The 26,400-nt window shown below is 32.1% G+C and overlaps 1 protein-coding gene across 1 annotated transcript; it reads left to right on the top strand.

Moving 5' to 3' along the window:
• Positions 1-3,261: 3,261 nt before the first annotated feature.
• Positions 3,262-26,276, top strand: LOC130623431 (SH3 and PX domain-containing protein 2A-like). The gene is made up of 23 exons (XM_057438920.1): positions 3,262-3,372; positions 10,619-10,719; positions 10,796-10,876; positions 10,993-11,041; positions 11,135-11,211; positions 11,293-11,417; positions 11,974-12,023; positions 12,432-12,542; positions 14,029-14,157; positions 14,886-15,003; positions 15,290-15,383; positions 15,902-15,963; positions 16,144-16,250; positions 16,449-16,496; positions 16,598-16,634; positions 17,175-17,271; positions 17,869-17,988; positions 22,423-22,636; positions 23,054-23,371; positions 23,676-23,743; positions 23,859-23,900; positions 24,018-24,058; positions 24,805-26,276. Exons 2-23 carry the CDS (start codon positions 10,642-10,644, stop codon positions 24,983-24,985), a joined length of 2,247 nt encoding a protein of 748 aa, XP_057294903.1. The 5' UTR covers positions 3,262-3,372; positions 10,619-10,641; the 3' UTR covers positions 24,986-26,276.
• Positions 26,277-26,400: the final 124 nt, after the last annotated feature.

Genomic DNA, 26,400 nt, shown 5'->3' with positions numbered 1-26,400 from the left:
CTATTTTTTTTTTCATTGAATGTATAAACTTTAAATTTCACAATAAATGACAGAAAATATAAAACTTATCACATAACCCGCACCACAATATACCCGCACCACCGGTGGAAGTCGTAAAAATCAACTTATAAGCCGCGGGTTATATACTGGAAAATACGGTAGAGGTGGGTGTTTATTTAAAAAATGGCTGAAAAGGGGAGTCTATTCGAGGGGAGCGTTTAATAGAATGGGGGCATTTATTCGAAGCATTACAGTATACAATATAATCTGCAATATTAGGAAAAAAAATCTAAATGTTTAAATGTCAACATTGAACTATGTTAAATTTAAACATTCACATTGGGTGCTTAGACTTGGGTTTATATTTTAATGCATTAAAAATTTAGCACCTAATGTGAACATGGGCGCATTCATAAATATAAGCCACCAATGTGGACATTCGAAAAATTACAAAAAGTGTATTTTGTCATAAAATGACTAAAAATTGACTAGAATAGTGATAAAATTTAAAAACGTCATTTAATTGACAATATTTGTGTGAATGATAGCACAAGCAATAAAACGCTCGCTCAAAGTTCCAATAAGTTCCTAAACGCATATTTTATTACAAAATCTTTTTTATCTATTTTACCTTGCCCTTTCTGCATAATTTATTTATTTTTTTAATGCAAATAATAAGAAAGAGAACATTGATTTTTATGTAAGATGAATTGATATTGCTCAGCTAAACAAAATTTGTGGAATTGGAAGGTTAAGAGCTGACATCCAGTTTGTATGCAAGCGTTGCAAAGGTGAGATTATAGAGAATGAAGTATTTCCAGCTTCAATGATGTACAACAGTGGCTCGTTAGAGATAGTTGAGAACTTCTGTTACTTAGGTGATAATGTTGGGCAGTGAAGGGGGTGTTGGAAGAAGTGTTACTTGCAGGATAGGTTCTGCTTGAAAAAAGTTCAGAGAGTTACTTCCTTTGTTGACTAGGGGAGTCTTGTCAATTGAGTTAAAAGGTAGGTTGTATAAGGCCTGTGTAAGAAGTGTTAAGTTATGCGGTAGTGAGACATGGGCAGTGAAGCAGGAAGATCTTGACTGTTTAGAAAGGAATGATATGAGAATGGCTAGGTGGATGTGTAACGCCAGTCTGAGAGACAGAAAGAGTTCAGATGAGCTAAGAAGCAGGCGAAGTATCCGTAGAATTATAGATGTTATCCGGATAAGAAGATTGAATTGGCTGGGGCACTTGGAAAGAATGGCGGGGGATAATTGGGTAAGGAAGTGTAGAGACTTGATAGTTCCTGGGGCAAAGCCCAGACAGACCGAAAAAGACTTGGTAGAAGGTTATAAGGACAGACTTGATACAGAGGAAGTTGAGTTTAGATCTAACACAGTCTAGATCAGATTGGAAGAGGGTCATTAATATACCCGTCCAACCCATGCTAGCATGGTAAACGGACGTTACGCAGGGAAGGATGAAATGATGATTTTGTTTTTGTAATTAGTTACAGTACAGTCTAAATGTAATCTACTGCGGACGCTCAACTCGCACGAATAGTTACACGGAACAAAAACATTGTGATAGCTTTTGTTTTTTTAAGAAAATAATTGCCTTGCTAAAAAAAATGACGCCACGCGATCGATTGTTTATTCACAATAGGTTGCAAAATCAATTTTAGCAATCTATTTTGCGCGAACTCTTTAGACATTTTTAATTGCATTAATTAAATATAAAAGTTTAGTTAGATCGTATTTCCTAAGTTTAAAAATGAAAAGCGGCGATAGAATTTTTTTTAAGTCGCATTTTAAAAGTTTAAAAACGAGAAGTGGCGATAGGAATGTTTTTTAAGATCACATTTTGAAAGTTTATAAACGAAAAGCGGTGATAGAAATGTTTTTAAGATCGCATTTTAAAAGTTTAAAAACGAATAGCGGCGATAGAAATGTTTTTTAAGATCACATTTTAGAAGTTTAAGAACGAAAAGCGGCAATAAAAATGTTTTTTCAAATCGCATTTTAAAAGTTTAAAAAGGAAAAGCAGTGATAGAAATGTTTTTCTTTCACAAATGCCCTAAAACTTATGCAATGTTATGTTCTTGAATTAACTGGTAAAATTGAAAGCAATAATTTGAGACTTGTCCAGTCACTGGTGACGTTTTTGCTTTGTTCCATCCTATATTTGATGGTTTCAAAACAATTTACAAACAATATTTTTCAAGATCCCATTTTGATGGTTTTTAAACATTTCATGGTGCTACTGTTTTTTCTGATCTTGTGAAATCTCCTGTAAAAAGATTTGTTTAATAATAGAAACACCTGTTTTCTCCTGTTATTTCTTGGTTTTTCTTAATGTAAATTTAAATTTATGGCATGAATCTAAATGAACTAGTAGCATCTTTGTATTATAACTCAATTGTTTAACTTATTCCTGTTATTATATGTTTAAAATTATTAAGTTTTTCTATGATGGTTTGCAAATGATTACAGAATCTCATATGTGTGCGCATCCTAAAAGCAATAAAAGAAGGACTAGCTAGGCCAAATTGACTATTTCCGCTAATTTTTAGTTTTTTTGGAATATACGATTGAAAATTATTGGAATTGTGTTTTCTCATCTTCTCTGTTTAAGATTCTCGCTTTTGCATGACCATTGTTCTTGATGCAAAATCGAAACATTGTGTCAAACCGCAACTCATCTATATATACATGTGTGTAATATATGTGTCCAAACACTGGACTGGTATTTTTTATCATAGGAGGAATGCGGGGTTTATTGTAAGTAAACTTTACCTTTAGTGTAAATAAATAATGTTGACCTATTTTTGTAAGCTATGATTATTTTTTCATTCATCTTGACCTTGATTGTCAGGCTACAAGTACAAAAGTAATTCTACCGAACCACCTATCCTATGCTACAAAACAAACACAAAACAAACTGGTCTTTTTTAATTATTTCCGTTATAATACGACACTACGACAGGACTATTGATCACCTATGAGACAACATGTTTCTAAACGACAAAACAAAAAAAGTTAATTATGATGATAGCATAGCAGTTAAGATTAGTCAGTAGAGTAGGGAAGTTGGATTTCATTTATAAGTACAGTGTTCCATCATTTTCTCTGTTTGTTGACAAACATTAGCGCCGTAGCACACGCGTGTTTCGCGCCAGAACTCTGTATCTTTCAACATTTTTATCGAGATAACTCTTGCCACACTTTATTGCAGCTCGAGTACTAATTATTGGTAAGTGTTGATCCTGGGGCGTGTGACCAGCCTTAAATCGAAAGAAAGATCAACAAACCCCCCAAACATGGCTGTTTTTAAAAATAAACAAATCTGTTTTTAGTTTACCCAACTCAAGCGGATATGACATGGTCAAGTAGGTAAATTTTTGACTGCAAATACAAAAAAACTTCATATAGCCATAGCGTCACAAATTTTTATGCTACTGTATAGCTACGTAGCTAGCTACATTTAGCTAAAGTCTTGTCTGAATTTTGAATTTGGTAAATTGTTGAGCTCTTGATAAAGGAAATTATGCATGTGGAGTTTTCATTGATCTTCAAAAGGCTTTTGGTACGGTTGATCATGAAATTTTGCTTAAAAAGCTTTTTCACTATGGAATTCGTGGTACCCCACTCTCACTATTTAAGTCTTATTTAACAGGATGTCAACAGTTTGTATCCATCAATGGAAATATATCAACTAGTAATCTTATAGACCTTTTTGAGTGTTTACATTTTCCGCGATAAGCTTTAACAATTGCGTGGCAGGCAAAAAGATGCAGGCGCTAGGTGAATTGAGGTCCTTTTTAGTCTGTCTCTTCGGGCGAGGTATCATTATGACTTTATATGATTATATGTCAATCAGAAGTTATCTATTTACACTTGATAATAGTTTAAAGCCTCGAAAATATTTCCCTAGAAAGAAATGGACTAAAAAAGACCTTTCTTCAGCAAGCTTCCGCATCTTTCTGCCTGCCATGCAGTTGTTAGAGCCAGAAGGGCTTACCGCAAAAAATGTAAACATTCAAAAAGGTCTATCAGGCATGGTGTCTCTCAGGGCTCTGTTTTAGGACCTCTTTTATTTTTAATTTATATTAACGACCTGCATTGTTCAATTAATTTTTCTTTGGTGCATCACTTTGCTGATGACACCAATCTCTAAAATTTCAGTAAATCTTTGAAACAACTGGCCAAACAAGTGAATTTTGACCTCAAGCTTCTTTGCCATTGGCTGAATGCCAATAAAATTTCTCTTAATGCTAGTAAGACTAAGTAGGTTGTTTTTAAACATGCACGGACCCCTCTTAATTACGATTTTAGGGTTTTAATCATTGATAAAAGGCTTATACCTAGTAATTGTATTAAATATCTTGTGTTCTATTAGATTCTGATTTAAGCTGAAAGTCTCAGATCAATGATACTTTTGCCAAGCTCAAGAGGGCCAATGGAGCTTTAGCTAAACTTCGTCACTTTGGTCTTTAAATGTTCTTATTCTAGTTTACTATGCCATTTTTCATTCGCACTTGCAATATTGTAATCAAAATTTGTCAAATCAAACAGTCTTGATGTTAATCGTATTACTGTTTTGCAAAACCTGTATGGTAATCTTGAATTCTCTGATATTGTCCAATGTCACAATATTCTATTTTTTCATAAACTATTTCATGAAAAATTGCCTGCTTCTATTCCTAATACATTTACGGTTGACTTCACCCATACTCAAGGCACTTGGGCAGAGAAGATTGGTTTGATCAATCTCCCTACCTTTAATACTATTTCTTTTGGTAAAAACTCATTAGATTTAATGCCATTAATTTCTGGAATAAGTTGCAGTCTTTGTTGACTAGAAAATTTGTTTCCCTTGATTATTTTAATCTTAGAAGTGATCTGAGAAAGTACTGTTTCCTCTTACCAATCCTTTCTGAATTATCAGACTTGACCATTTGTTTCTCGCATGGTTGTTTATCATTTGACCCACTATTATGTGTGTGTTGTTTTGTGGGTCTCGTATCTTTTACTGTAATTCTCCAAGGGTGGCCATACCCTTTGCCTTAGCTTTATCCTATTAGGTATGGTCTCCCTTCAAAAGCATTATATATTTTAATTTTGTTACCCTGACTAATTATTATATTTATTTTCTTTTTCTTTATATTTATTTTATTTTTATTTTAATTATTAATAACTGCTATTGATAAATAAAATATCTATCTATCTTCAGTTTGTGTAACTACATACCAGAATTTTTTAAAACAAAACCACAACCCTGATATCATTCATGATTGTCCTTTAAGGACTTTACTGCTGAAGAAGAAACACAATTCTTAAATTCTCCATTAGCACTAGTAGGTCAAGGTTAGTAGTAGTGGTACTAATACTGATTCAACTTTTATTCTTTACTATGCAATGGTGGTAGCTAGGTAGCGAATTAGCTAGCTATGTGCTGACCTACTTTGTGTGCAGTGAATTTCCACAGAACTTCTATCTGTGAAACCAAAATTGATGACACCATCATTGACAATGACGTTAAAATTGATGGCTATGTTTTTTATATAGGAATGATCAGAATAGACGTGGAGGTGTTGTGATTTTTGTTAATGAAAACTTAGATAGGCACCTTTTGAAACACCTATACTTCAAAAATGTTGAATCACTATGGGTGAAAGTGTGCCTGAAAAAAATTAAACCTATTTACGTGTATGGGGTGTACAGGCCACCTGGAGTTAGTGATTTGCAGAGTACGGAAAACCTGTGTACTCATTTTAAACAGTGTTTTAATAAGCTCCAAAAAGATAAAGAAGTTTTTATGTTGGGAGGTTTTAACTCTGACATGCTTTTAAAATATGCTCTTTCCTCCAAAATAAAGGAATTATGCTCCACTCTTTTCCTAAAACAACATGTTATGGAGTCGACTCGTGTTACCGAAAATAGTAGCACTCTTTAGACTTGATTGATACTTTCTAGCAGTTTTTGTATTTCTAAAACTGGTGTCATGGATTCAGGCATCAGTGATCACAATTTAGTCTATGTCATCAGAAAATTTAAAAGCCCAAAATTTAAACCTAAAACTACCAAGGTTTGTAGCTTCAAGAACTTCAGTGAAGAGGCTTTTCTAAATGATATCAGAAATTTAGACTGGTCATATTTTAATAATTATGATGACCTTGATGAAGCTTGTGAGAAACTGAATAAAAATGTTAAAACGGTGGCTGACAAACATGTTTATTTCAAGACACATAGATTTTTTAGCCGTGTGGAGGCATGAGTCACTGATGAATTAATAATAGCCATCAAAGAAAGAGACTTCTTAAAACAGAAAGCATCAAGTCTCAAAAATCGACTCAAAAACGAGTACTATAATGACGTTTTGCAGGACTTTTGAAAACAGGCCAAAACAACTTTGGAAAACAGAAAAAAAACTGGTTCCTGATAAGTCAAGCAATACTACCTCAATAAAACGAGTAGTCCAAAACGATGGTACAGAAACTTATCACTTAAAAGAAATTTCCAACACATTTAATTCATTTTTTGTCAGTGTTGGTGCCAAACTAGCCTTAAATTTTCTTTTGACACTACTAATGTTAATCCACCTGTTAGCCGACAAGATTTCCGGTGTACCCCTATTGAGACCAAAAGTGTCGAAAAGATAATTAGTTCACTGAAACTTAATAAAGCTACAGACTTGGACGGAGTTGGTTCACAGCTGCAACCAGCTTCGTCAGTTTTAAGTATTTATTTATCTAGTCTTTTCAACAAATCTTTATTTACTGATTACGTACCTAAATGTTGCAAGACTAAATGGGTCTCGCCTATTTTAAAAAGTGGCAATAAATCTGATACTACTAATTATCAGCCTATCTCCATTTGCCAATTCCTATAAAATTGTTTGGGAAGTTAGTGCATGAGCAATTGTCTCATTTTATTTCTGAGCACAACTTCCTGAATGACATACAGTCGGATTTCAAAAACTCTTTTCCACAGAAACTGCAGTAGTCGATGTCTCTGATTTTATTCTTACTGAGCTCGACCAACAAAACTTTGTTAAAAAAGCTTGTGACACTGTTGATAATAAAATTTTGTTGAAAAAAACTATGGTGTTTTGGCATCAGAGATGCTGCTTTTGACTGGTTCAAGTCCTACTGAACGGGCCGAATGCAGCTGACTCTTGTAAACAACACAGGATCAGATCTGCTTCATGAAGACCTTTTTGGGGTGTCGCAGGGATCTATGTTGGGGCCCCTGCTCTTTCTTTTGTTTCTTGATGACTTAAAATCTGTCATCAATTCAAACTACCATCATCTATATGCAGATGATACAATAATAATTTCCTCCCATAAAAACTTGGATACCCTTGTCTCCCAGGTTGAGTTAGAACTTTCACAAGTCAACCTCTGGCTGAATAATAATAAAATGACTATTAATACAGACAAAACTGAAACAATCTTTTTCGGCAACCACAGGCAGTTAAAAAAAGTTGAGAACAAAACTATCAACTATATGGGTATTTCTTTGAAGAGGAGCCGATATCTTGGGGTAACTTTGAAAATGCAATCGTAAGAGCACATTAATGACATAGGCAACTCCAATTTAATTAGTTGTTCTACAGGCCTGACCGACCCTAATTTTCACGAAAACAAAAAAATAATAATATCAAGCAAAAAAGTTTTAAAGAAAAAAGAAAGGAAAAACAACAAATTCTCATCCCATCTTGTGAAATTATAATGAGCATAAAAGATAATCAATGATGTTATTTTTTGTTGGTTAAGTATCAACTAGGTGAATCAATAACATTACTTTACTTAGGACCACTGTTGTTAAGGCCACTGAAAGTTGATTCTTAGTTCATGGTAATTTGTTGCAATAAAACTGAAATGCGCATTGCGCTAATTTTGTTAAACAGAAGTTTTTAAATTTTTATCTGGTTTATAACAAAAATTAGCTACTTTCGCTAAAATAGTTATAATACAAGCGAAAAACAAGACAGATTATTGTTGTGACACCCTCCTTCGTTATGATTAATATATATGTTTAAAGTTACGCTAGCTAAACTGTAATACAGTCGATACCATTTAGGAACTGTAATACAGTCGATACCATTTACGAAAAATACTTAAAACAAGATAGAATAAGCATGTCGTAACACCTTCCTCCGTTATGAATTTAAAAAAAATGATTTTACTGCTGCGAAAGTCTTTAAATATTCTCAACTAACTTAAATTAAATTTTTAAATCACTTAAATTTAGATTTTCCTACAAAGAACACTAAAATTGTTTGTTTTATTATTTAAGTAGGAGAAGAATAACTTGCTGTATAAGTTTCGAAACAGCGCAAGTATAACCTGCTGTAAAACTTTCAAAACAATACAAGTATATTCTGTACAACTTTCAAAACAACACAAGAAAAATTCTTGCTGCATAACTCAAGTTTTTGAGCATGCAAGTATTTTTACCTTTTCACCTTGAGAACTAGATATATATTTTTAGTGAGACAAATTATTATAATTTTTTCTTCGCAACTAAAAAATATAAACTATACGTGCGTTATGCAAAAATACATAGAAAAAAACACTCCATTGTTTTTTTTTATTATTTTTTTGTTGTTCCGACCATACATTCTCAATAAAATTATTTTTATTTTACCGACCGAACGTAAGCTACTATCGACTTCCCCCGTAGAACAACTAATTAAATTGGAGTTGCCATAAATAGAAAAATACTAATTGAATATTCTAAAATTAGAACCATTGCATCCTGTTTAACACCTCAAACAAAAAACCTTTTAATTAATGCACTTGTCATGCCATATTTCAACTACTGCTCCTCGGCATGGGCTTGTTCCACCCAAGGTGAGAAAACTAGAAAAACGATTAAAATGTGTCCGTACCTTTCTTGGGAAAGAGAGGGAATATTCACTGAATAATTTACTCATCAAAATAATGCCATATTAGTTTTCAAAGCCATGAATCACATTGCTTCTGATTACATGCGCTCAAAATTTCTTTTGGCAAAAAACGTCATAAACATAATCGTCAAAAACAGGTTCACACTTCCCTTGGTCAACACGGAATTTGGCAAAAAAGCCTTCCTATTTAGAGCTGCAAAAGTGTGGAATGATCTTTCAGACCAAGTGACCTGTAATGGAAGTCTGCTTTTGTTTAAGACTTCCGTCTCTAATGTATTTGGCAAATTCTAATGGAGATCACTTTTTAACTTTTTAATTTTTACAGATTAAAAATGTTATTATGTTTGATTGAGCTGAGGCAGCCTAAAGTTTATCATTTTTTGTTTCTCTTTTGTTCTATTGGCCCCCAGTGGAAACAATCCACTAACTATAGGTTTTTGTGATTTTCTGGCCTAGCCACTTTAAGTATTTATTGTTATTATTATTATTGTTATTATTATTTATGTGATGCAAACAAAGTAAACCAGCTGGCAAAATGGACATACTGTTTTAGGCAACTTCAAAGAAAATTTGACTACATCAAAATGAAAATGAACACATTCACTTTGCTTGTTACAGACAGACAGACACACTCTCCGTATTATTATAAGAGATAAGTTCACACAATTCTGTAATATTTTAAAAGTTGTTTTTTCGTGGCTGAGTCGATAAAGCTTTGTTTTGCATTTCGAAAATAATTTTGGTGAATTCTAGAATAATTCATGCGAGTTTGAGAGTCGTTGCAAAGAGTCATTCGAGCTCCTCATCTTATATACTGGTGGGTTTTTTAGAGAGGTGTCACCTGTTTTGATAGTTTTGTGATAATATCTGATAATAATCTTTTTTTTATAAACCAGCAACATTTGACATGCCTGGTCAGGAAAATCACCCTGCAATGGTACTTGCAAATTAATCTGTGGTTAGAAAAGTTTATGTAAATTAATTTGCATTAGTAGTCAAAGTTTTAAAAATGTATCTATCTATATTTCTGCTGTTTTACAGGTAACCCAGAATATGCATTAATAAGAATATGCATTGATAAATGCATTCTTAAAGACATCTCAGCTTGATAAGTGTATTCCCTTGTAAATTAAAACATTAGTTTTCAGACCTTTCACATGAGATTAAAGATCTTATATAAATGAGTGTATAATCTTGATGAAATGCATTAAAGAATAAACAATAGATTTTTTTTTAAAATAAGTTAGGAACAGTTAACTTGATGAATCTTGATCCTGTGTTTTCAATATATATACAGCAGGGTTTATTAATTCATAGAAAGAATGGCGAAATTCATCAGAATTCCAAAATTTATAGGAAGTAAAAATAATTTTCATTTTTATGCGATGAAAAAACAATAATTTGCATGTTTTTTTCAGTCCATTACCACTTTACACTTTCTTATTTGTCTGAGCTTAAAAAAGAAATTCATAATAATATCTTATACTCAAAGACCTTGCATTACCCTTCAGGTATAATGTATCATTTTATTTTTACATATCAGCAATGTGTAATACTGTCAGCATACCTTGTATGAGATGAATTGCTAATTGACTGCCTTTACATATACATGTGTAGCAAAATTTGATGGTAATGTCATAATCCTGAATGGTAGTGAATGTTTCTGATACAAGTCTTATTTAATAATAGAAAGTTTGACCATTGTACATATTCTTCTTTAGTTAAAGACAAATAAGTTGGAATTATGTGTTCAAAGTATATCCAAGATATAAAAGTACTTGGATTAGAAAAAATCAGAAAAGACATAGCCGGGAAGAGATATGTAAGTATAAATAAAAATGTTATAGCTCTATATTTTAGATTTGTTTCTATCTTCCGCATGTAATTCTTGTTTTTAGGAGTTTGTTCTGCGTGTAACATGGAGTAATAATGCAGAAGCCACAATATACAGACCACACAGCATGTTTTTTGATTTTCAGGTGAGAATGTATCTCTTTAAAAGAGCGTTTGTTTTTCAATAGCAAATACTAACAAACAAATTATTTGTATTTTTATGCTCTATTACTGATGTTTTTTTATAATGTTCTTTTTTTAGGGAGTACTTACAGAAATGTTTAAAAATGAGAAAATCCCAAGTGCTCCTGGTATAAATGATTGAAATTGTTTGTTATTTATAAAAAAAATTTTGCAAAGAAGAGAGGTTCTAATGGATTTAGTTGCCATTATTATTTTTTCAGTTGTCAAGTTCCATTGGGCACTTCTTGGTAAACTAGGACATGAAAAAGAATGCAAGAGCATGGAGGAATTTTGCTTGGTAGGGATATATAAATTAAAGATTTTTACTTACTTTAAATTTGGCTAGTGGTTTTCATAATTACTTTTGATATTTTTGTAGAAAATAATTCGGCTGCCACCTGTTGTTTCATCAGCATCAATCGTACTTCATTTTTTCGAAACCTGGGGAACTGATTTAAGAACCAATCAAAAATCATCGGAGCTATTCGACCCAGTTGTTGGCAGGTGAGATTAAAAGTTTTTAACATTGCAGCTCTGTTTTGATCTCTATGAAATTAAAATGTTGCTCAGAATGATCATTAGAAAATATGATCCTTTCTCTAATAACAACAGAGTTCCTACCACAGAAAAATGTGGAAAAATCATGAAATTTTATATCGATAGAAAAGTCTGGACTTTTTGAAGGATTTTAGATTCACTCTGGAAGAAAACTCGAAAAATATTTGTTAAATGAAATTCAAAGAGAATGATGTGTACTAAGTGGTGTGGTGCATCTTATTTTTTTGTTTGTTTACTACTTATAAACACTTCATCCCACCATTTTCAAATAAACCACAAAATATTTTTAAATTGATGGTGTGTGAAAAATACGAAAAATGTATTGTTAACTTGTGTTGTGCTAACTTGAATTAGAAAGGCTGACCAGAGGTAGAGTACAATGTTTTTTAATTCCATTTTATTTTCTGGTAAATGTTGTTTTTGCGTTTTATTAACACCTATAGTTTTCTTGTAAATGGTACTGGTATAGGAATAGTAAAGTATCAACAAACCCCATTTTTAGGCCCAGCATACAATCTTCACAAGAAAGAGGAAGGACTAACCAGATTTCAGGTATATACATATTAAAAATTATTTTATTTATAAAAATAATTCACTGGAATGAAAATAAATCCTAAGTATAGTTAATATTCCTTTTATTTTAAAATTTTCTTTGTTAAAAGACATGATTCTTTTTATTTTCTCTTAGGATTCCTGTACTATGGAATCTTGTTATGAATAGTGTAATGTTATCCTCGGTTTAATATCCATTTATTCTCTGTGAAATCTCTCATATTAAATTTGTCTCCATTGCACCATATCTTTGTTCTTTTGCTCACAGTCAGTGATTGTCTATAATGTTGTAAAAAATACCCTAAATCTCTGATATTAAATTAATGCACTAAAAAACCTAAAGACGGATGTGTTATTGTGTGTATGTTCTAACAAATATGTAACTTTTTGATTTTGTCACTTATTTAGATGAAAAAGAAGATCAATATCAGATTGTTGCTGACTATCAAGCAACAAATGTTGGTGAAATTTCATTAATTGAAGGAAAACAAGTCACAATAATAGAAAAAAATGAAAGAGGTTTGTCAGCAATAATTTATTTAAATTTTTTTTTCTGCAATTTTTAAGTGGCTTTTTAAGTAAGGTGTGCAGTAACTTGCGCTCATATCCAAGACAAGAAGAAGAATTGAGGTGAGGTATTAAAAGCAAGATTTCAAGTACTTGATGTGTGCTTTTTGCTAGGCTCATCAAAATCCTCCTTTAAAGAGAAGTAAAAAGGGTTTACAAGATTTTTTTATGTTCAAAAAATTCTAATTTTGTTCATGTTCAAATTTTTCTTATGCAATTTTGGCTTCAGGTTGCATATATACTATAAAAATTTAAAAATCTTGTTTAATCATTCTCCAGCCCCTAAAATTTGCATCGGCATTCGCCACTGCCTACGTAATTGCCGACCTAAGATACAAAGATAGCGTAGTTGCATCGGCAAAAAAATTACTGACGTAATTTTGTTGTGAAATTTTTAAAAACAACGATTGTGGTATTGTTTGAGCTACTCCCACTCATTGCCACTGAAGAAAAATTACACTCGATATATCACTAGCCATTATCAATTAAGGTACAGAAATACTGTGGTGATTCGCAATAATAATCGAAAAAAATGTGTATCATATTAAAAAGAAGTCCAGAAGTTTTTTTTCCCACACGAGACAGCAGGCAATAAGTCAGTCCTGTCATCGGTTCTGTGAGAAGATACGTTCTGCGAAGACTCTAACATTTGAGTCTCCTGTTTAGTTTTGCTTAATGTTGAACTGTGCCTGTGGCAAGCATTTTCGAAGCATGTCACCGGCGACTTCTGCAACTCGAAACATAAAAAGCTAGTTGGCAGTGAACTTTTAACTTAACGAAGTTGACCATCAGGAAGGTATGGCAATGACACTTGTAGTCCATTTCCATTTGTCATCTTCTTAAGAGATCAATACATAGAATTTATGAGAAGTTCAGTCCCAATACAAGGTGAATGGCAAAAGTTTTAGCCAGCTGAAAGTTTTAACTACAAAAAAATATTGCCTCCGCAAATCGGTTGAAATGTATCTCAGTTTTACTGCCGACGTAAAAAAAATTCTAGTTATAAGAGCTGTTCTCAGATCAGAATAAGATCTGCTTTTTAATTAATTTAGTTTTTTAATAATATTGATTAGTCTTATTAACCATCACTGGAGACATATCCTTTTGATCATCAGTCTATTCATTCTAGCGCATGCGTTCACACTTGCTTGCCTCCACACTCACCTAAAACAGAATCGTGTGCTGTATTCAGATCTTGATTGCATAAAACTAATATCAGACATGCAAGATTGTACGCATATTAATTGATCTTTAATCACACGTCAGAACACCATAAAATACCTTTTAGCGTGTCATTTATCACACATTACCACACACCTAGCCTTCTTCATCGACAAGACTCATCTTGTGTTTAATGGAGGACAATGATTATTAAACATTACTGAGCTGCTTATCGTGCCATAAACTATTTTAATATACTTTTTTAATTTTATTATAGGTTGGTGGTTCATAGCTGATGATACTGGAAAGCAAGGTTGGGCACCTGCTACGTACTTAGAACCGATTGTAGCAAGCAGTGATGATTTGGGCTACGATTGGGTGTCGGTCAGGGATTCTAATGGAAAAGGTGAAAATAATTTCTAGTATCTTTTGTCACAGAAAAGATATATTTAGATTTTTGTTAGAATGATATATTTTTTTTGGGGGGGGGGTGTTGTAAACATGTTTTACAGTAAATTTAAAAAACAGCAAGTAGAGAAACTCATTAAAGTCTTTTCTTTTTGTCAGATTTGAGACATACAAAAAATCTAGAATGTGATTTATTTCCAACTTTTATTATGTTTCAAGGTATATACTGTATAGAAATTAATTTGAAGAATTGGCACAACGTTAACATTAATATAAGCTATCAAGCAGTTTTGCTGTTATAATGATTTGACCCTGCAATTTTAATTAACTTGTAATAATATTACTTGTCGTTAACCACGTGAAATATTTCTTTTAAACTTTGAACTTTCCTAAATATCAGTGATATAAGCATGCTTGTAAAGTCTGTCTCAGTATACAGAGTTGTGTGAAAAGCTAGAACGATGTTTATCTTGATGACATTACCGGAATGTAAGCCCAATTTTATATCTTGAATCATGTGTGTTGACTTGAATTTACACTGGAGACAAAATGGAACTGAATGAAAAGCTATGTGATTGGTTAATTACCTTTCCATTCCTATCCAAAGAAGTAGTTAAAATTAGTTCAAAATTTAATGCAGGCATAAACAAACTTTTTTGTTTATAGCCATTTTAGTTTCACTAGATATGAACGAAATTTCGATGTTAAAGTAAATTTTATTTCTAGGCGAACAGTATGTTGCAATGATCTCATATGATGCACAAAATAATGACGAACTATCTTACAAAGCTCAAGAACAAATAGAAGTTTTGGAGAAAAGTAATTATGGTTGGTGGAGAGTACGGTATGAAGGTTCCTTATATTTGTCTTGTTAATCTTAAAATTAAAATTCAATGTATTTGAAAATAAGTTAAAAGTACATAACTGTCAGTTTCACTCTGAACGATTATCAAATGTTCATTTGATAATCGTTCATAAATGCAACTTTTTGCGTAAGGTAAATCTATTTTCAGTTTGGTTTTATTTTTTACTCTTTTGTAATTGCTGCAACTTAAAAATCTCCTCATGGTAAATCATATGTCGAAAATGAATTATTTGTGTGATAAGTTTCTTCACATTTTTTTTAACAGGATAAATGATAAAATTGGTATTACACCAGCAACAAACCTTCAAAGAGTTGATGACACTTGTATTTATCAAAGTGCAGATGAACTTAAAACAAGGGTGTGTAGAGTTTATTGTGTTATTGTACTTTTTTAATCCATTAGAATTACTATTCATCTTGGCTAAATTTTGCAAATGCCAGACTTAGGTTTTTTCAGATTGATTTGATAAATGCAGAATTTTTTGTTGTACAGCAAAAGTAGGCTCCAATAGAAAGCTTTTGCAAAGTACCCAAAATATTTAACTTATAGTAATTGCTATACTGGCTAATTTTTGCATATATAAACAGTATCTTGAAAATTTGGATATAGTTGTTAACTTATAGATAAGTCAACGTGTTTGCCCTTTTTCTGCAGCCATAGCACTATCGTAAAACCACACAGAAACAGACAGACTGTAGTGATTGTGTACAAAAGAAGTATTTATGAAAGTAAAAGCTTACAATGCCAATATAGGTCAACTTTTGTAAACTAAAATTTTCTTGATTCCTATTTAGAAGAATGCAACAAATTTTCTGTGTGTAGTCTGGATTGTGTGAGAGAGAAATAATTGACAATGTATCTCTCATCTTCTTTCAGGCTGTTTCCATATCTAGTGCAAGTGGATTGTATGCTGTTATTAGAAAACCACCACCACGAAGGTGTAAATTTAAATTTAAATATTTATTCACTAGGGCGACTGTGCTCTTTGTTAGTAAACTTTGCAAAAAATGCAGTTTTCAACAAGTTTAAAGTCTCTTTCTGCTTCAGTAAATTACTTTTTCAGTAGTGTATTGATTTTTTTTTCGTTTCTCTTTTTCATTTTGTTTTGTTTTGTGCAGAGAATCAGTGAGAAGTCGTTCATCTTCTGGTATTTCTCAATTACAATCACCAGCTGGTTCGTTAAAGAATTCTACAAATGGTTTAACAGGAAAGAAACCTTCAAGATGTATGTATTCTTTTCACCTAAGCAGAATAAGATCTAACAACTGAGTCGTGTTTGCACCATCACTAACTTAAACACGACTTAAGGGTATAGCTTTATTTCGGGAAGAATTATTCTAGTAGCATTATTGTAACAGCTAGGGCGAAATTTAATAACCTAAAACTGTAAAAATTTCTAATGTCACCATTTCTTTTTCTCTAGTTGTGTACAGTGCAGCATCATTTGCGGGTGGGAAATTTGTTATTGGAGGTAAGAACCGAATCTAAATAAAAATTGCACCATGTGTAAAATTACTTTACGTCTTCTTATACAGAGGTTTTGTTGCTAATGCAAGGTGGTTACTTTTTTAGACGATGAAAAAGTGAACAGTCAAGAACAAGATTCGAAGTAAAGTTCTTAAAATCCCATTTGTATTTTCCAATCTTCACCAAATATTTTATTTACAATATTAGCCATTACGCACTTGCTTTAAGACAGCAACTACACCTTACATAAAAATCAGTACATTTTCCTAAACAGTTTTCTGGTGGTCCTCCTACCCACCCACACTACCACCCACATACACACACACACCTGTTATTTTTGATAACTGTTTTAAGCATTTGCTAAATTTAGTTTAGCCTGTGTTTTTAAAAAACGTTTAATTTTATTTAAATGTGCTTGTTTGTTTTTTTCCACCCTGCCAGCCTTAAATGTTCCTATTTGCATTCTTCTGAAAATAATAGGGAAATGTAGGAAGAGTTGGTGTAGAGGTTACCTAATACTCACATATTGTTTAAAAATATTTCCTTAACTTATGTCTTAAAGGAATTGCTGTTTTGTTAAGTCTAAGACTGGACACTCTTGTAGAAGCGACACTTATAACACCACTGTTTACACACATATGAGTCTACTTAATAGATTTAGTTGAATGCTTCCCCTTTTTAGAGAACTATCAAATACTGATGAGTCAGCACAAAATGGTGACATGTATGTCAATGTTAATTCTGAATCGTTGAAGAAAAATAATTCCCTCACACCGATGGTAAGTTCACCTGCCTGGTTTTAAATTATGTCTTTTTGCAAAGAATGACATTACGTAGGCTGTTGTTACTTATCATGCTATGAAGTATGGAAATATTAAAGCAAATAAAATAATAACACTTATGGCAAGCGTGTTCTGTCCGATCAAATAGGCTGGGATGTTTATTATGAGAAAAGTTTGTCCTGCTTATCAAGTATGTTATGTTTTAATAGGATATAACATTAGCAACTAGTGGTGTGGTGAAATGTAATTCTACCCCTGAAACTTGCTTGTCAGCCTTTATTTACGTAAACTTTTTTGACCAAAAAATTTGATTTGTTGAGTGGGGAAAAACAAATTTGTAAGATATAGATTTTTTAGGTGCTTTTAAAACTCTGGATTGTCAAAAGATTTGAGCTAGGAACAGAAATTAAAATGCTCAGACAGAATGCTGACCTATAATAAGCAATAATAAATTTGAAACAGTGTGATAGTCACTGCCTTCAATGGTTAAGGTGTATTTTTATTGTGCAGGCATCTTGGAAATACTATTGTTCAGTTGATGAATAAAGGATAAAATTTAAAAAAAAATTCTGATATTTTATTTCATGTTTTTAGAAATCTGTTCGCAGCAAGTCAACAGAAGATGCACTGCTTTCGATCCATTTAAATCAATTTCAACCCAACATGCACCCATCATATGCTAATCGAAGATTTAGTAAACCTGGTGAAGGGAACGTAAGTTATTTTATTTTCACAAGTTCTTTTCCTCATAAGAACACACTACAGAGAAGCGTGTGTTAGCGTGAGATTGATCATTCACTTTTCGCCAGATAACATAAAGAGCAAAATAGAAATACTCTAAAAAATGAGAAATTTCTAAGCCATAAAAACAACAGTGGAGTAAAGTATAATTATAACTATGCTGTAGAAATGGAGAATAAAAAATTATCTTAGGCACAAAACCATGTGCAAGATTTTACAATTCCCTTAACATACACAAAATCTCACACAAAGTGAAGCATGGTTGTGTAATTAGAATTGATAAATTGTTGTGACTGATTTCCCATGGACTATATCAGTTTGATCAAATTAATTAAGATTGGCTTAATTAGTTTTTTTATTCCCTTTTATGACCTCAAGATTAAATGCATCTTAGAATGCAACTTACGTAGGTTAAACTTATTCAAATGATGGATTTTTCAGATTGTTATGCTTTTTGTAAAAATTAGAAATTTTCACTGTGATATAGTCTTCTATATTTTAGAGATTTTTAAAAGTAATAAGATTCGAGTTGTCTTAATAGAACACAGTGTTTAAGGTGGGGTATTGAAGTACAAATATTTTGGACTAAACATTAGCTAATTATTCCTCTACGATCGACTGTGATATTTAAGAACAGATGCTATTATCTATTTCTAAAAAAAGATATTCATTTTGCAAGCAAAAATATAATTTTTACCATTCTCTTCACAAATCAAAACAAATTTTGACATTTTTATTTTGCAAATAAAAAAGATAAATCTGAATATATGTTTACACGTGTTACAATCACAATAAAAATCTGGATTTAGAACTTGAGAAACGTGCTATCAAAACGAGAAAAAAATCCGTTTTTAGATTGTCTAATAGTCAGATGTAGAACAACCTTTGTAAAGTTTTTCGCTATCTTGCAAGGCAGGAACTCCACGAGATTTAAATTTGCACAGAATTTGCAAGCATAATATATGCTATTGAGAAGAAGGCTTATTTAAGAAGAGCACTTAATAACACCATGTGGTATCTGCAAATAGATTAACTAGAGATATTGCTTACTTAGACAAAGACAAAAGAAAAAATACAGTTATTTGATTTTGACTAACCGCGGATTAGGAAAAGCGCTGAGAGAAAGTGCACTACAGATTATTAGTAAGACGGGGAAGCGCTGAAGGTTTATTCTAGAGCGGGGGTGGAGCGCTGTATGGGAACATTATTCAAAAAGGGGGATAGTGAGACTTGTTTTACATAGAGTGCTTAAGAGAGAAAAACTTTAGTCAACGCTGGTCAGTATCTGCTTTTAAAATCCTGGTATTATAGAAAACTTTAGTTTTTTTAATCGATTACAAAAGCGAATAATTTTGATTTTAATCTTTTTGAATGACCACATATATTTCCAATGTTATCAAGGGCTTAATAATAACTACTTGAATTTCTTATGAAATGCATTTATACTTAGTTAAAAATAACATATGACAACATGTCGATACGACATGACTTAATTGCACTTAATGAGAAACACCAAAGCAATGAAATCGATTTGTTGGTTAAATTAATCTGCTATCCTGTTGTGGAAATAATAATTTAATGTGAAAAGCATCTCATTCTTGTTGTGTGTCGGCAAAAACAACATCAAGTTTTTCTTGATTTTTTTGGTTGTATTTCTGTTTGTTTGTTATTTTTGTTTATTTGTTATTGTTTGATTTTTCGGTATTTCTTTCTTTGTTTTGGTAATTCTTTAGTTGTTTGTTCGTTCGTTCGTTTGTTCGTTCGTTCATGCAGGCGTTTGTTTGTTGCTTGCATGAACGCTTGTCTACGTTTTATTTAAAATTCTTTTTTTGATATATACTCTTGCGTCTATTCTTAAGTTGAGTTTTTATTAGTTTCACAAATAATAGATTTTGTGGATTTTTTGAGATTTATGCGATTTTTCCATTTGCGAAGATAAACCAAAGCTTCTCATTGGGACATGTATTTTTCAAATTTCGCGTTTTAATATACGTTCTGGGAAACTGGATGTAATATAAATTACATTTTGAATGCGTCTTGACATTCGCAAATTCTCGAATATATCTTTCCTTAATGTTATTAGTGACTAGAAATCGCTAATATGTTTTTATAACTAATTAAATTTCAAATCTTTCTCCATGTATAAAAACCGTGACAGTGTCCTTAGCATGGAGAAACTATAATAATTCTAAAGAGGTTATAATGTCATCAGATTTATTACAATGTGTTATTCTTATTTTGATAAGTTCTATACATTTCATGTGAAGTGCTGTTTGTTCTCATTTTTTTACGACGAAGTTGATAGTGTTACATCAGACGTTTGTTACAACAGTCTTTCAATAAACTGTGATCGTGTATGAAAATGTAGTTTTATATTTGTGATTTTTGTAATAGTTTAGCAATATAGAGTTCCATCAAAGTGTCGTAGGTTTTTCTATTTAAAATGAAGAAAGAAACTGAGGCAATTTTTTAAAGATTTTTACTTGGATTAATTAATAGAATGGAAGTCACGATAAACAACCAAATGTCCAAAGAAGGGAATAATATTTGCAGTGCGCTATGGTGAATTGTTATTTTGCAGCGACTTCAAAGTCTGAGCATTTTACTTCAAAGAAAGGGGGTAATCTGGGGGATTTATGTTTGTGACAAATGTTTCGATTTTGTTGCATAACCTTTTGTATTAACTCTCTATGTATGAACCGCTCTTCAAATTAGGAGACACACATGCGCTTTTACGACTACCATTTTAAATCAAATGGATCGTTTATGTTGGTAAATGCTTCACAACTTGTTAAGAAACATGCTTCGTTTGGTTGTTTTTATGTAACATATAATATTTGCATGCTGGAGTGTGGTCGGAACGAATCTTTAAACATGTTTTATTGAAATTTCCAACTTGATTGACAAGCTGTATTTCTTGTTGTATGTCAAGAAGTCATTTTAATTAGCGATTGATTTGACAGCTATTAATTATGTGGTTATTGTATTTTCTGATGAACTCTGACATCATTAGTTTGAGGAATTGACCACAGATGCTCGATCTACTGTAGATGAGCGTCTCGGAGTTTGCTTTGTGTGGATATGTTGATGCCTTATTAAATTGTTTGTTTATCTGTTGTTTTTTTTTGTTTTCAATTGTTTGTTTGTTTATCTGGGTTTTTTTGTTTTTGTTCGTTTGTTTGTTTTTTTGTGTTGCTTTTTTCTTTTTTCTTTTGTTTTTTCTTCTTTTGTATGTTTTTGTATTCTGCGTTTTTTTTTTTGTTTTTTTTTGTTATACTTTAAATAATGAAGATAAAATTCAGTCAATAGTATTTTCTGTACAAACTTCCGCCTACATGCACTAAAATTTGCTAATTGATTGATTTTCTTTCTGCAAAATATTAACTTTATTATCCCGCTGCATTATATTCGTTCGTTCATTCATTTATTCATTCATTCATTCATTCAACCAATCGCTGTCTAAAACCACACAGCCAGTGCTGCATAAAATGTTGCTTATTCAGTGAGGGTTCCAAGTATAGGTTTGATTCCATTTGTGTGTACATCCAACCTGCTTCGTGTTTATTTCATTCCGTACCAACGTACTTTTTCAAATATTACCACCCTCACACGCCATCAATTAAATATTTTGTAGAAATCAATTTCACTTGATTGTTTTATATTGCAATATGAATTCATGTGAATATCGTTAAAGTGATTTGCTTGTTGTTGTATTGAGTCGTAGTTGTCGCCTACGTTTGGTTATATGTAATCGTTCGTTTATTTCTTCATGTGTTAATACATTGAAATATTTGTACGTTCAATCGCTCGTTTATTTCTTTCAATCACGAATAAGGGTAAATTGCCGTATTTTTTTTCTTGGTTTCTAATTTTAATTTAAGTTTTGTATTTTTCTATGATAGTTTTTTCTTTTCTTTTTTGACTGATTTCCCTTTTTTTTTCAACGTGCACTAAGACCAAATATGTTTAGTCCGAGACGTGAATTCGTTTTATTTAGTAGACAGCATTCCTGATCTCTGATCTTTGTATTTCATTACTATCTACAAAAAAGAGGATGCAACTTCATTAATAACAATCATCATTATCTCTCAACTTCCTTTTCGTTATTTTCCCAGCATTTAAATTAATATGACTACCTGGTTTCTACAAAGTGCTTTCAAATTAATACACCTGGTTTCTACAAAGTGCATTCAAATTAATATATATGTGACTGGTTTTCACGATCTAGTATGAAATGTTATGTTGCTAAATATATACTATGTTATAAAAGGGTTATGTTATATATACTTGCTACTTAGTTCGGTAAATACAGCTGGACACATTTTTTTAGAATACCCATTTATTTATTCAATCATTCGATTATTCATTTATTCAATCATTCATTCGTTTCCCTACTTAATATTTTAGGAAGTTGAATTTTATTCCGCTTTGTTGGATTACATACCGACCGGTAAAAAGAAAGAAGATATAGCCCTACAAAAGGGAGACATAGTACAACTCATCTCTACTGATTCTGGCTGGATGTTTGTCGTACGGATGAACGGTGAAGGTGAAAGGAAAGGCTGGGTACCTGAAAACTATTTGGAACGTAGATATGATATCGACTTAGAGGCGTTGTCATGTAGGTTATGCTATTAATTTTTTGTTTGTTTTTTCATTTGTTCGCCTGCTTGTCTGTTTATTGATTTATCTATTTGTTTTTCTTTCCAAATTTCGATAAAATACATACATTTCTTTTTTCGTTGCACTTTTATGCGAAAAAGTGAGTTAGCCAGATCAGACAATCTTCAATATTCTTCCATCGATATATTCATTCTGCAATTTTGCAGCAACTGCGTCATTCTGTGGTTAAGATTAATTTTCAACTGTTTCAAACTGCGTAAATATTGACAAACATGATGTATTTTATTATTGCCATGAACCCACAATGAAATATTAAGTGGTTGAGTGAACCTGACTAAAATGCTATATTGTTGCGAATGAGCTATTTGCTGTTACGTTTTTGTTTTATTGGGAATTAACATTTCTTTTTGTTTAGCTAAAGGGAGTGATCCAAGACCCAAACCACGCCCAAGACCAGCACCTAGACCCAAAAATAAACTACTAGACCAAAACCAGCCTGCTCGAGGGCCACCGGCTCCACCTAGGCGTGTTTCGTTAGCTGAAACCATGGAGGGAAGGCCCTTACCACCCATTAGTCACTCACCCGACTCTCGCAGTAATGTAGCAAAGAAAATGGCCAACAGACCACCTCTACCTGCTCCGCTGCTAGATGATATTAAACATATACGAAAATATGAAGAAGATACACAGGAAGAAGATTTTTACGATGAACCGGAAACGCAATTACGATCAGGTTAGGTAACTTGATATGTTACGAGCGCTTAATTTTGCTAATTAATCCTGTTACGGGTATGTGTCTTACTAATCAGTCGTGTTGAAATCAGACCTGTCGCAAAAAACGGTAACAATAAAGCTGCTGATGAATTAACAAATGTTTACTACTTTTACTATTTTTAAATCGAAGACAGCAAGAAAAACAGGTTGACTTCATCTGAGCACACCAATCTCAAATCGTATTTTTTGAGTTTCCCACCTTATTTTATTCGATGTGCTTTGCGATACTTCATCAGAGTCGTGACGACTATTATTTTCTTTAGTGTACGATTGCGAACCATGGTATTTTGGAAAGATGTCACGTGCCGATGCTGAGCGAGTTCTCGGAACAGTAAGTGTCAATGTTTGTTTTATTTTGGTTTGTCTCATAGTTTTTTTTCCTTCTTATTTTCTTTCCTCTTTATTTTGATCTAAACTCTTTTTTTGAATTGCACTTTTTTTTATAGTATGGTCGACAACTTGAATTTCTCGTGCGAGACAGTCAAAGGGTAAGTAATATTTCCATAAAAATTAATGTTTTGTTTCGTATATTTTGTTTTTGTTTTTGTTGTTATTTTTTGACGAAAAATCTCGTAGGCTGATGATGGATTTTGTTTTTTATTTAGCTGGCAGGTTCCTATGCCTTATCAGTGAAATACTGCTACAGGTAACATTAGAACAATTTTTGTTACGTTTTTTTTCATCTTTTTACTCAGACTTGTTTACATATTGATTTGTCTAACAACGCTCCACAAAACCTTATATTTTGTTGAGCCAATAATAGTATCAGCTAAAACACGTTTGAAGGTTCTTATTGGCTAACAGAACATTTTCATCAGCTAATTGAAATGTGGAGATATTCCAGTTGAAACAATTCCCGTCTCGTAAAAAACGGATCTCAGTCTTAAGATGCGTAGAATGTGAAGCCAAAAAATCTGACTAATTTTATATTTTTCTATGTCAATTATACTTTTTGCTCACTATACTCCCACTTCTTAGGGGCACTATATGAGAAGCCAGGCAGGCTAAGAAAAACAAACTGACTTATTGAAGTGTTTTTAAAGTGTTTTTATGGTAGGGTGTGATAGCGGGATCGTGAAATAATTTTCCTGATGAAAGAGATTAATACGTATATTGCATTATATTGCATTATATATAATGCAATATACGCGTACTTCCAAGTAACCCTGACAACACAACAAATATACAAACATTTTCTATTGTGACTTTCTTTTTTTAAAAAAAAACAATGCACCCATTGACAAAAAAAAATGACGAGAAATCCTAGTGTATCAGAACCCTCAAAACCTGCATTCAACTTTCAGAGAAAAAAATAACTTCGCATGTCCCGCACAAGCCAAGTTGTTTCCATGTAGACACTTTAACCTTGCTAGTTCCTTTTTTATGTTTTAGAATCCGTCATTTTCCTATCAAGTTAACCAAAGACCAAGGTTATTTAATTGGAAACTTCACCTTTCCAAATTTAATTGATATTATTGCCCATTATCAGAAACACCCGATATTTTTTTCCGAACATAAAGAACCAATCATACTTGGTAAATGTTTCCCGAAAGAAAACTGGCCGGGAAAGTAATTATTGTCGGAAGAGATAATTTATCATTATCGTAAAACGACGAATTGAATAAATCTTTGAATGCACTAGCTAAGATAAATTTACCGCCGCTGGTTAGACGTCAAAGCATCGCGCGTGTGATTTAATTTAATAGAAGGTCAACATACGTTTTTCTAAGCATCATCTACCCAAGGTTGTGTGATGTTTCGTATCCTTTTGTTTTTTTTATATATTTTACGTTATTCTTCATAGCTTTTACTTTCGGAACGTGTACAAATTTTAACAGTGAATTTTGTACTTACTACGTGAAAGCTATCGATGCTTCGTATTGCGTGTAGAGACATGTATCGCTTTTTTGTATATCACTATTTTACATGGAGTAAAAGCGTTTTTTGTTACTTTGGCGAAAAATTTCAGTTTTTTACTTGTATTTACTGTGAATATATAAAAATTTTGATTAGTTTTATTATTTCATTTTTTTTTTTTTTTTGCTATGAGTTACGAAAACTTTCATTTATATATTTTTGTACATGAGTCAAACAAAAAATTTTATTTTTATTGATTAACTGCTTCATATTACAAAATTGCGCCTACTACTGCTTAAATTATATTTCATGTACGCCACTAAAGTTAACTATTTCGTAGCGACAGCTCACAACGCTTATTCTCATGTTTGGAATAATACGAAGCTGAAACAACTTAAAATTTACGTCACCAGATTATGAAACCCAATCATTAGGCTTAGTAAAGAATGATGCAACTCGTTTTTCGCAATATCCGATCTGTTTCTGTTTTTGGAATATTATGTCCAGTATATTCACAGCACATCTATATTTTGCTAATTCGTCAGCCCATGGAAACCACGGGTTCGCTTGCCGTATAAATCCGGTCATTAGATTTTTCACGTCGTACGTATTCCGGTCATTATTTTATACAGGCTTATATATATGAAACTTCAATAACTATAAAAGCTACACAGATTAGTATAAAAAGCTTTAGGAATCCCGCCGGACTAAATTGGGTCAAAGAATTGCTAGAAAGTAATCAGAGTTTTAAAATTTTTGTCCACGTAAAGCACATAATTTCTGTTTTTAATTTATATACAATCCTAGATTGAATTTTAAAATATATTGTTTCCATTGTGGAGGTTTTTATGGTAACCGCAATTTTATCCTCGATCTAAAAATGTTTCTGTTTTGTTATATTTTAAGAAATTGAATTAATTTTGTAAAGTTTTTATCGATGCAATTTTAAAATAGATATGATATATTTTTGTACAAATACATTATTTTCAATATTATGTTAAACTGTATTCATCTTATTTATCTAGTCACCAAACGACGCTTTACGTAAACTGTAATATTTAGGTTGCGGGTTTGAGGTACCCAGGCAAAGGTCGAGGGGCAATAAAGTCCTTGTAAATCCTGTCTTTCTTT

This window comes from Hydractinia symbiolongicarpus, chromosome 13, assembly GCF_029227915.1.
Source record: "Hydractinia symbiolongicarpus strain clone_291-10 chromosome 13, HSymV2.1, whole genome shotgun sequence".
Lineage (NCBI taxonomy): Eukaryota > Metazoa > Cnidaria > Hydrozoa > Anthoathecata > Hydractiniidae > Hydractinia > Hydractinia symbiolongicarpus.
The sequence above is the reverse complement of the archived record's forward strand: the minus strand, read 5'-3'. Positions and strand labels throughout refer to the sequence as shown.